This window comes from Chelonoidis abingdonii, chromosome 4, assembly GCF_003597395.2.
Source record: "Chelonoidis abingdonii isolate Lonesome George chromosome 4, CheloAbing_2.0, whole genome shotgun sequence".
NCBI lineage: Eukaryota > Metazoa > Chordata > Testudines > Testudinidae > Chelonoidis > Chelonoidis abingdonii.
In genome coordinates, this window is record NC_133772.1 from 45106199 (window position 1) to 45118689 (window position 12491).

General features: G+C 44.7%; 1 protein-coding gene across 1 annotated transcript in view; it reads right to left on the reverse strand.

Annotated features, from left to right (window-relative positions):
* TMEM86A (transmembrane protein 86A) overlaps positions 1-12491 on the reverse strand; it is a 49719-nt gene that overhangs the window by 3916 nt on the left and 33312 nt on the right. Inside the window, exon 2 of the mRNA XM_032765504.2 lies at positions 7678-7942. Within this exon, the coding sequence (XP_032621395.1) occupies positions 7678-7942 (265 nt within the window). The remainder of the gene's footprint in view (positions 1-7677; positions 7943-12491) is intronic.

The window sequence follows — 12491 nt, forward strand, 5'->3', positions numbered from 1 at the left end:
ATTTTTTTTTTTTTTTTTTTTTTTTTTTTAGTTTCAGAGTGGAGGACAGCAGGTCTGAGATCCCAGATCTGTATACACCTGAAGAGCTGTGTGGTTTTTTGGGGTTTTATTTGGTTTTTTAATATCTGGGTGGTGCCAAAACTGAAAGGAACCTTTTCCCAGACCAGATGGAATCCAAATATTGTGAGAGCAATTAGCAAAGATTTCAATGCCTCCAAATTCAGACCCAAATGCTGGCCTTGTTTAGCCACAAACCCAAACTCCAATCTGGACCTAAGCTGGACCCAGGTCTGAACATCAACTCCTCCACCCACTGCTAGCAGAATCATAAACTGGAAGGAAGCAGCAAGCATATTTCAGGGATTACACCAGTTAAACCTGCCAACTTTTTTTTATGGCTACATGCAGAACCCAAATGATTCAAGAGTGGAATTGATCTGAGAAAACAAACAAGCTTTCCTTTGAAGAAAAACACCCTTGAGAAATCCCAGATGTTGGTGTAGGAAGGAACTGCCCATATGTTCATCCCTCTGCACTAGTCCATCTGACAAGAAATGTCACCATGTGTTGCAGCAGGTGCTGATTACTAGTTGGTCTTGCCAGTCTCACATGATGGACTCCAAAATAATTTCAGCTCCCTTCTCCCACCGTCAGCCCACAGACCTACATATACGGAAAGTCTGTTCCGTTCTGTTCATACAGATTTGTTAACATGGCTAGATGTTTTCATGCATAAATGAAACTGAAAAGAATCTGGAAATCTGAGTGCTCCAGCAGGCCAGTGGCTGCAAGTTATGTCGTGATGCCCTAGTAAAAGGGGAACAGGAGCTTCTTAGCAACTAAAATCCACCAGTGAGAAGTTTGTTCTGCATGTCTGTCATGCTCATAAGCCAACACACTGGGCAAAAACAACTCAACCAGGTGGCACTGCCCCCTCTGCACTGGGGAGTGTCTTGTTGTGCTATGACCAGCTGATCTACAGGTCAGATTGCTGATGCATCCACAGAATGGAACTGGTAGAGAGAGGAGAGGCAGAGCCCACATGTAGGACACAAGGTTAGATAGATGAGACAGGGCACTAGAGGAGAAGGATGAAATGGGATGGGGCGAGGAGAGAGATCAAATGATGGCCTCAGGACTAATTCAGGTAACAGGAGGGAAGACTTAATGAGTTAAACATGAGAAGTAGGGAAATTTACCAAAGATCTAGGACAAGAGCTTTTTATACTACAACAATCTCATGCACAGTTTTAGGGGGAAGTTAAGGGATGTGAGGATACTTTAGAGTAGGCGTCAGGAGAGGTTTCTTCTCCAAGAGGCTCAATGGCTTTATGTGGAAAAGCCAGGGATAGAGAATCAAAGAATATAATACATACAGTCAGAAAACATGCCTGATGGGAAGGTCTAGATAAGGGGTTCTCAGGGGTTTCTGAGCGCCCTCCTCCCCCTCAACATGCTATAAAAACTCCATGGCCCACCTGGGCCACAACTTTTTTCTGCATATAAAACCAGGATTGTCGTCAAAGGGTAGCAAACAGGGCAATTGCCTAGGGTCACATGCCACAGGGGCGCTGCAAAACTAAGTTGCTCAGGCTTTAGCTTCAATCTGGGGCTGGGGGGGCTTGGGGCCCCAGGCTGCAGTCCTGCGCAGCCAGGCTTTGGCTTTCTGCCCTGGGCCCTGGCGAGTCTAACAACCACCATGCTTGGTGGACTCCCTGAAACCTGCCCACGGACCCCTGGTTGAGAACCACTGGTCTAGATAGACGCAGGATTCTGTGCATGTCTGACAGAAAAGACAGACAATGGATCACATGGATTCCTAGCGTAACTCCACTGAGTCTGGCCTGGTGTTGCTAAGGAAAATGGTGGTCGAGAGGAGAAGCAGAGATGGGAAAGAGGTTTGTGATAAATTGTGAGGTTAGTCACAGACAGAAAACGGGCTGCTTCCAAGAGAGCTCATTCAGGCATCTGGAAGTGGCAGGAGGCCCCACCCCACCAACTAAAGTGGGGCGGGGGGGGGTGCAGAGCAAACATTCAACAGTCTTCTGGTATGTGTGTATTGCCATTACAAGATGTGCTCAGATCAAGTCCTTGGATGTGCAAGAGTGTGATCTGGGAATCCAAATTTCCAGCTAATTCAGCCTTTTCGCTCTGCATCTGTTTTTACTCTCCATTTCATTCTGGACCAACTGCAATGGAAGCGGCTGACTTCTGTTACCTTTCTGTCTCTTCCCAGGTGCAGAGCAACCCACCCACCCACCCGTACCCTGAGTGAATGAGTCCCTTTTGTTATGCCTTCCATCCCCTCAATTGAAATGTGGGTCTCTAGCCACCAGTGCAAAGGGCTAGTATAAGCAGAGACCAGAAACTTCACATTGGTTTTAAATGTCTGTCATCAAGTGAGATGTATTTTCAATTACAAAATATCTGCTAGACACAGTAGGATGCTAGTCAGAAAACAGTTCCCTATTAGTTGGCTGTAATAGTAAAAAATGAGGCAACAAGATCAGCACAGCAAGAAGAGCTCATCAGGACTTTCGTCCTATAAAGTCACAAACATCTTTTACCAAACTCCTCTTGCCAACAGCAGTCCAAAGGAGACCAACTTCAAAGGTGTCTTCAGACGACAGCCATATTTATAGAGATGGAAATGAAATGTTTGCTAAGACTAAATGTACTTTTATGGAGATTTCCACAAAGAATGCTGTCAACGCTTTGAATTTAAAGGGTTTTTTCCTTAACCAGCACTGACTTACTAACTTTTAAACAAGGAGAAATTACTTTTTCTAGCGTTGGTCAAAGATTAACTGTAGTGGTGCATGACATTTTGTCTGAAAATGGCTGAAGTTGAAATCTTCTTCTACTGTCTGTCATCACTGGAAAGAGTATTAAAGACTCCTGAGGTGGCTCAAAGTGGCGAATGTTTGACATCAGCCTGTTTTTGGGGAAGGGGGGGGAACAATATGAAGGCAGATTTTCAAAGCCATCTAGGAGCATTAGACACCCATTCCATTGAAATTAATGGGAGATATGTCCAAATCCCCTAGACCATGTGTTCTCAACGTGGGCCTTAAAACAGGTGTCAAGGGGTTGCAACCACACTTCCCATCCCACGCATTTAGCAAAATGGGATCACTGACCTATTCCAGATATTTGCGAAGTTGGTCTCAAGATGATCCCACTATTATAGCGGTGCCATAATGGTTAAGGAAGCAATTTCTCTTTAAGGGTCATGCTTTAAATCTTCTGAAATCAACATGTTTAGTTGGATTCCTTTGAAATCTGGTGTGCCTTGGGGTGGGGTGGGGGAGGCGGAAGGGGTAGGGCTAGTGACCCAAATTTGAAGTCATTTGAGACAGGTTGCAAAGATATAAGTCCTGGAAAAAGTAGCCATTTTGTAAAATTTCTAGGGTGTGTGGATTGTGGGAGTGTTTGGTTCTTTTGTTTTTTGCAGAGCTAGAGATCAAGCTGCTATTGTGATGCACGTAAAAATGGACTCAAGCTGTTGAGTTTCACCCAAAGTAGTGCATGGCACCCACTAAATCTCTGGGGGACAAATTGAGAACCATGTTTAAGAAAATGTACTTTTTTTTAGTGTGCATGTGCTAATATAGAAATACAGCTAAAAAGTTTCTATTTCTAACATTTTATATGTGCTACAGTTCAACTCTGGGAAGTACTCTAAAATCCTCTGTGGTGAAAGTGAATGGGTTGTAAATGGTGGTGAAGAGCTCTTACATTTCAGCAACTGTGGGGTTGGCAGAGTAAACTTGTGTTAACAGGGCATATTAGGGCATTCCTAAAAGAGGGTATATTCAAAGTTCCATGGGCAACATTAACTCTGCATTTCCTGGTTTTCCAAATGAGCTTTGCTCAACATAGCCAGGTAAGCTTACTTCTGTGTTAATGTTGGTTTTTTGCCATTGATAGGAAAGGGTTGTGAAAAGGTTGACCACCACTAGTCCAGACTGCTTTGAAAACCTCAGTTCAAACATTTCAGGAGGCAAGACAAAATTGTCAGCAGCTCCTGAAGAAAATCAGCTGATGGGTATCATAAGAACAGCCACACTGGGTCAGACCAATGGTCCATCTAGCCCAGTATCCTGTCTTCTGGCAGTGACCAGGGCCAGATGCTACAGAGGGAGTGAATAGAATAAAAGGGCAATTTATCGAGTGATCCACCCCATCATCCCCACTCCCAGCTTCTGGCAGTCAGAGGTTTAGGGGCACTCAGTGTATGGGGTTGTGTCCCTGACCATCTTAGCTAATAGTCTTTGATAGACCTATACTCCAGAATTATTTTTTTAACTCACAACATTCCCAGCAATGAGTTCCACAGGTTGACTGTGAATTGTGTGAAGAATTACGTCCTTATGTTTTAAACCTGCTGCCTATCCATTTCATTGGGTGACCCCTGGTTCTTATGTTATGTGAAGGGGTAAATAACATTTACTACTTCCACACCATTCATGATTTTATAGACTCTATCATAGCCCACCCCCTAAGTTGTCTCTTTCCTAGGATCAATACTTGGTTTGTTTGTTTTTTAAATCTTTCTTCGTATGGAAGCTATTCCATGTTCCTAATAACTTTCATTGCCTGTCTCTCTATGCCCCCCAACACACTCCTTCTAATTCTTTTAGAGATGGTATTCAAGGTGTGGGTGTATAATGACTTTATATAACAACCTTATTTTCTGTCTTCTCTCCCTTTCCTAACGGCTCCTAACATTCTGCACGCTTTTTTGACTGCTGCTGCCCATTGAGTGGATGTTTGCAGAGAACTATCCTTATTTCCTCATGTGGGTATTGTAGTCTCGTCCACTCACGCCCCTTCTCTACCTATGCTACATTGATGACATCTTCATCATCTGGATCCATGGGAAAGAGACTCTGGAAAAATTCCACCACAATTTCAACCAGCTTCCACCCCCCTCAAACCTCAGCCTGGACATTCTACAGCGGAGGCCCCATCCTCCTAGACACCGGTGCAAATAAAGTGATGGTCACATTACACACCTATACTGAAACTACCAACACTGATGCCTACCTTCAACCTCCGGCTTTCCATCCAGGCAATGCACACAATCCCTTTATCTACGCCAAGCACTGAGGTACACGCATCTGCTCTAACCCTCAGACAGAGACCAACACATACAAAATCTCCACTAAGGCATTCTCAAACCTACATACCCGCACAAGGAAATAAGAAACAGATCACAGAGCGACGTGTACAGAAGCCTCCTACTGCAAGACAACCAAAGAAGAAACCAACAGGACACATCCACTGGCCATACATTCCATTCCCACTCGGACCCCTCCAACGCATCATAGGAGATCTACAACCCATCCTGCGACAACGATCCCACACTTTCACAGGCCTTGGGTTGCAGGCCAGTCTCCGCCAACAAGCAACCTGCACCTAAGCATATCTCACCTTAACTGCACACCACACCATAGTAACTCTAGCTCAGGAACCAATCCATGCAACAACCTCTCATGCCAACTCTGCCCACATCTATACACCAGCGACACCATCACAGGACCTACAGATCTGCCACACTATCACTGGTTTCATCACCGCATGTCCACCCATGTATATATGCCAGCAATGCCACCTTGCTTATGTACATTCTGCGCCAAACTGGACAGTCTCCACGGAAAAGGATTAAATGGACACAAATCAGATATTAGGATGGCAATATTTTTAAAAACATGTAGGAGAACACTTCAACCTCCCTTGTCCACACAATAGCAGATCTTAAGGTGGCCCATCCTGCAGCCAAAAAACTTCAGACCAGGGCTTCAAAGGAGAAACTGCTAGTTTCAGTTCATCTGCAAATTGACACCATCCGCTCAGGATTAGAACAAAGACTGTGAAAAGCTTGCCAACTCAAAACCAGTATTTCTCCTCCCCTTGGTTTTCACACCTCAACTGCTAGAACAGGCCTCATCCTCCCTTTGAACTAACCTTGTTATCTCTAACTTGCTCCTTGCTTGCATATATATACCTGCCCCTGGAAATTTCCACTACATGCATCCGACGAAGTGGGTATTCACTCATGAAAGCTCATGCTCCAATATGTCTGTTAGTCTATAAGGTGCCACAGGATTCTTTGCTGCTTTTACAGATCCAGACTAACATAGCTACTCCTCTGATACTGATTTAGACTCTCTCTCATTTTGTATGTATAGTTGGGATTACGAGTTCCAATGTGCATTACTTTGCATCTATCTACATTGAATTTCATCTGCTATTTTATTGCCCAGTCGTTCTGTTTTGTGAGATCCTTTTGACACTTCACAGTCCACTTTGGACTTATCTTAAGTAATTTAGTATCCTCTGCAAACTTTGCCACCTCACTGTTTACTCCCGCACATCCCCAATAATTTATAAACATGTTGAACAGTGGTCCAGTATAGACCCTTGAGAGACCCTGCTATTCACCTCTCTCCACTGTGAAAAATCATCATTTACTCCTGCCCTTTGTTTCCTGTCTTTTTAACCAGTTACTGAACCATCAGATGACATTCCCTTTTATGCCAAGAATGCTTAGTTTGCATAAGAGCCTTTGGTGAGAGGGACCTGATCAAAGCTTGCTAAAAGTCCTGCATTTTCAAGATAGCTTGTGACTCAAGTCAGCACATCTCCAACTGGGGGAAGGCCTACTGGTTTCTATTGCCCACCTCTAGCCCCAGGGGCACTGGAGGATCACATGCCTCAACCACAGCCCCCACCCAGCAGCTCACCTGAATGATTGGTTGGAGAAGGAGGCTAGTGAAGCTGTAGCTTGCACAGAGCCCTCCCCACAAAGCTCCTGATTTGGGGGGAGATGTCTAATGTCTAGCCCCACTAATTGGCCCAGATGCACTACTTAAGCCAGAAAGAGGCATAGGAAGTTGTCTGAGTGACTAGAGGAATCCTTGGTGGGCTGCTACTACACACCCTACCTGTGTGCCTGACTCCTGTTTCCTGCCTTGCAATGAAGAAGAGAAACCTACTTCTTCCCCCACTTCCACTCCTGTTTCTGGTCCCTATTCTCCTTATCCCAGCTGTTCCTGCATTGCTAAAGGTCTTTGCTCCTACCCCAGACTCTAACTCCAGCTTCTCCTCCTGACTTGGTTTCTGGCTCTGACGTTTCCCTTGGCACCTGACTCTAACCCTAGCTCTGGTTCCAAGTGCTAGACTCTAACCACTGCCCACACCCTGCTCCCTACTCACATGCTTCCCTGTTAGAACGCTGAGGATCCACTTTCCCCTTCACTTGTTTGCTGCTTTACACTGGGGCCTTGGGAGTGCACATCACAGAGCCCAGCCAACTGCTGAGTGATGTCAGGTCATTCTGCCTCTGCCACATTCCCAAGTCCTGCCAGTCCAGGGGATGAGGACAGATGCTGAGAATCATTCCTGGGCCAGCCCCATGACATGGCTACCAGCCAACTCCAGGCTCTTGGAATATGAGTACAGAGGAGGACAGGGGTCATACCCAGCCATGGTGCACCCCTTCTAATTTCAATACAAGGGATTTATGCATGGGATGAGTCCTTCCTACTGCCATGACAATGGCTTAAACATTAAATAAAAATGAAAAATATATAAACCCTCTGCATAAGAAATTCAGCACTAAATTGCTAATTGGTTGCTATTACATCCCTTCAGAACTGGTGCATCACTTACCATGAACAAAGTAGCCTTGCTCCTGCCAGATGAGGAAGGCATCCCCCACTGCGGAGAATATTAACCCTGCTAAGATCCTACTGGCGCTTTGATGTGCGACTAAGAAATTGATTCCATGTGCCAGCAGAAAAACCCATAAGCAGAAGATGGGCAGACACTTGATGAGGGCACTGAACCAGGAAGGGCTGGAAGTTGGCAGCCAGAGGACGAAATAGACACAAGTGGCTTTAAAAAAGGGCACCAGCTTGGGGCCTTCACTCTTCACCTAAAAGAAACAAGTCATTTAAAAAAAAAAATCAATAGGGTCATTAGAGGCTACAGTATAATAAACCCCATTGTAGAATGCACCCCTTGGTTTTGAAAGGCTGCTTTCTTTCTAGTTCAGAGAGCCCCTGCAACTGGCAGTATTTACCCATCAGACAAAAGCTGCTTGAACTCTAACACACTCTTCACTGCCATTAGCTGTTCAGCCAAGGAGCTGCCCTGCACCTCTGTGCCAAAAATAAGGGTTTGTTTGTTTCTGAGTGGAAGCGGGGGGGAGAAGTAGGTTTCTCTTCCTCATTGCAAGAGTGTTAAATGCTCTACTACCTGTGGGGGGGAATGAGGGTCTGAGCCAAAGCTTGCTACAGTGAATGAAACGATTTACAGCAACTTAAATAGGTTTTGGATCAGACTCTCTTTAGCATCCCCTTCCCCAATCTTGTGGCCTGGGAGCCACAGCATCAGTTATAGCCTGGTATCAAATAGACGTGCCCTCTCCCCACACAGCTTCATAAACACAAATTCTCTTTGAACAGATGCTGATCAGGGTTATTAGCACTGCAATAGCAGTGAGGGCCCTCGACTAGGTCAGGGTCCCATTATGTAACCCCAGATGCAAAGTGCAGCAGGCAGAGCAGCAGCTGAGCTATATATGGTAAAAACAGTGCATGTGGGACAGAGCCGCAGAGTCCAGATCTGAGCTATCCCAATGTTTGCGAGCATCTGGATTTGGTGTTCCAGCTTCTGCCCACCATAAAGAGAGTCCCACAGGGCAAAGTTCTCAGTCCAGATCCAAACTTATTCCATGTCTGAGTGTGTGATCCAGTTTGGGCCCATCTCTAAACAGTGGGGTAGTATGATGGGAAGCATTATGCTATGCTGCCGTAGCCTAGTGTTTCTCTCCACTTTAGGCCACATAAGGAAAAACACATGAGGTTTTGTTTTTTTTTTCCCTCTCCAACCATGTTATACCCAAGAGATGAAAGGATCTTCAATTCTGTACACAGCTGGGCTGGGGAAAGGGAGGGTACCTGGCACAGCTGTCAGCTTATTACTGCAATCATGCCTGACAGGTGCTGGAGTCTTGGGGGAGGACCAGCTCCCACAGCAGAACTTCCAGCAGAGCCATTGGTACATGGTTTTGAAGGGGTCATTGATGGAGTTAAAACAAACAAAGTACCCCACAGTGGACAGACAACCATCCACTGATATGTGATGGCTCATGAAAAATCTCCCAGATTATGTTTGCTTTCATCTCCTCTAATGGAGTTACTCTGGCTTTACATGGATGTCACTGAGACTAGATTCTGGCCCACAAATGAGAAACACAAACATCATGCATTGTGCATCTGAAGAAGTGGGGGGTTTTACCCACAAAAACTTATGCCCTAATAAATCTGTTAGTCTTTTAAGGTGCCACTGGACTCTACGTTGTTTTTACAAATGTCATGTATTCTCAAGTGGCCAGGGGTGATTATATTGTGTGTCTCCAAGCAGTGTTAATAAGGAGGCTGTATTCAGCACAGTAAGCATGTACCCTAATTGTCTCAGAAGGCACCGACCTTCATGCCCACCACAGAGGGATTTACAGCTCTCAATATTCCTAATTTTCTGGAGGCCCTAGATCAAGTGTTTCTATTTACTGTCCCATGGCCACTGCTAAATGGGTGTAGCTCCCCAGTACTGATGGTTTGGGGATCATTCATTCAGTCAGAATATGGACTGTCACTGATGCAACAGAGCAGAATGTTGGGGTAAATATGGGAGAGGAACAATTTGTTTCCAGCTGTGATGTCCAGCAAAGCCAGAACTGCTCTGTAACGTGATGTTCTATGGGACACAGTGTTAAAAACCCAGTTACAGAACCCCTGCTCCAGAAGTATGGAAAAGAGGGTTGGCCTCTTCACCACTTATTAGGCCCTCTGTTGCTGGAAAGAGGATTGTAAGACCTGAGGCAAAACCCACTGAAGTCAATGACAGTCCTTCTATTGATTCAATGTGCTTTGGTTCAGGACCCTAGAAGACAGGCTCTTCTGGTGTGTGGTTACATCATCTTCCTAGTGCAATGCAAAGTCCCCGAAGCCCAAACTCCCCACACATTCAGTGGAGTAGAGCAGAGTTGAAATACTGAGGTGGAAAGTCTCTTTACATGCAATATCTCTATGGGTAAAAGATGAAGCAACAGGACCACAGCAAATGAGCAATCCTAAGAAACTAGAGCTTGTCACAATAGATAAGGCTTTCAAAACTGCTGTCATATTGAATGGAAAGTTCCTCCACATAGTAGCAGCTCCTAAGCAGTGAAATTTTGTAACACCTCTGAATACATTATTTATATTGCCAACAAAAATTTTAAATGTTCTAATAAGCAACCAGGCTAGATAACTCATTCTCTCACAGCACATTAGCATCTTACATTATAAGGGGAAGCTGGTAGTGACTCCTCTATTTGGGTTGCCTACCCCTTCCCAGTATAAAAGATTCTTGTGAAATGTTTTAGAGAGATGCTCTTACTCCTCTGTTGCTTGATACAAACCTTTGAAATAGAGAATGGACAAGTGCCTTTTCTTTGTCCCATGAAATTCTATTTAGATTTAAAGATCTGTGGAAAATCATTATTTTCTTTCTCTCACTTGTGCTTCTCAGGAAAATGATGGCACCAAAATATTAAGAGGACATGAATGTTCTAAGGCCAGATACATGTGTCATCAAAACAGAAGACATTGTACTGGGAACACCTAGTAGCTACCAAGCATCTGTAACAAGAGGGGCAGGAGGAAGAGAGAGAGATTGCTGAGAGGATTCCCCCCCAACCATTCCTTCAAACCCAGCATATGGCCCCAGCAGCCCATCCTCCTTCCTCTGGATGCCATACAAGGCAAAAGCTCCCTCAGCTCCTGGCTTAAAGTGGGGAGAGAGGGAGACACACACTCACAGGCCAGGGTACCCAACCATCCTCCAGGCCCAGCATCAGACCCCTGCAGTCCTTTCCACCTCTGGAATAACAGCCTTGTCCTCCTGTAGGTTAAGTAGTAGACATCGGTGCTGAAAAGTCAGGGTTCAAGCCCAGCCCTGTTTGTGATGCATGATGGAGAAGTGGTTACAAATGGACATAAGAAAACTTGTTTTTAACTTTTACCTTTTACAAAAATCTAGCAAATTGCATTTTAAACCCCTACATTAACTGAACATTACTTAGGTTACAAGATTTAAGGTTACCTCTGCAATCTTAATCTGCCCCGTTGTGTGTATACACATTATCATGTACTCTTTAATTACACAATCATTATTTTTCCCAGGGCCCCTGCCTCCTTCAGTGCATAGTATAGCTGCACAAAAGGGCACAATTAAGTTTGCAGTGCAACCTTAAAACTGGTATTTCCTAACTTTTGAATGCTTGATTTTGCAACCTAAATACTCATTTAATGAAGTTTTATAGTTATATAAACTTCATCTTAATACTAGTTTTGGAATTTTTCAAACACTTTTGGCCAGATTCTGATCTCAGTTACTCTGGTGTATAGCATACCTGGAATTTGTAGTCATAACACCCCCTACTTAAGGATAACCCTCTGCCAATAGAGAGGCAGTATGAGGCCACATTGTTAATAGTTCATCTTTTACATCTTCTAGACCAGCATTATTCTAGATGGGTTCTCTATAGGGTGCCACTTTTGAGGTACAATAAAGGGGCATCTGGGATGATCCTGAGCCCATAAAACTGGATAGCTGAGCACGCTTACAGATTTCCAGGTCAGCTCCCTTAAAAAGGGACAAAATCTGGACAGGTGGTAACTCTAGTTATGTAACAAAGCATGGAGTGACTCTTTAAGTACACCTGCTAACCTACTACGGCCCTGGTTCTGGTTCTGGTGCAGCCCCAGCCCCAGCCCCAAACAAGTGCAGTCTGGGAAAGTAGTTTGCAGGGACTAATGGGAGATGATGTCACGGACCAGGTGACTGTAGGGTGGGACAGTAAGGCATACTGGGAAGGAATGGCAGGGCTTATAAGAAGTAGCCTTGCTGCAGGTAAGAAGGAGGTAATTCTCTTTTTTCCTACCAGAGCTGAGACAGTCTAAACATAGGCAAGCTATAGAAGAACCCTAGGGAAGGATGAGGTAAGTACCTGGTGGTAAAAGGAAATAGAGGGGCTGAGATGTAAAGCTAGAATCCCATTTTGGGTACATGACTGAGATGTTCAGTCTCCCTTCACTCATCGCCAACTGAGATCAGTGCAGGGGCAATTGTTTTGCCTACGGAGGGCCAGTTCCTATTAGTATTAATCAACCACAATGTCCACACAGGTGAAGGCTATTGCCTGGTGTTGACCAAGAATGTCAGGTGTTTGGATTTCTGTTCCTTCCAAAAGGGGAGATCTCATTGTTTGGCTAGAGGCCTAGACCATATCAAATCATCCAGCTACTCAAGAGTGAGGGGAAACTGAGTCACCTATGATGGCTGTGTCTGGATGCTGGTAAGGTAAGAAGCTGCTACTGCTGACTATATAAACATTAGTTTAAATGTCTGTCATGAGTTTAAATATGCTTCTATTG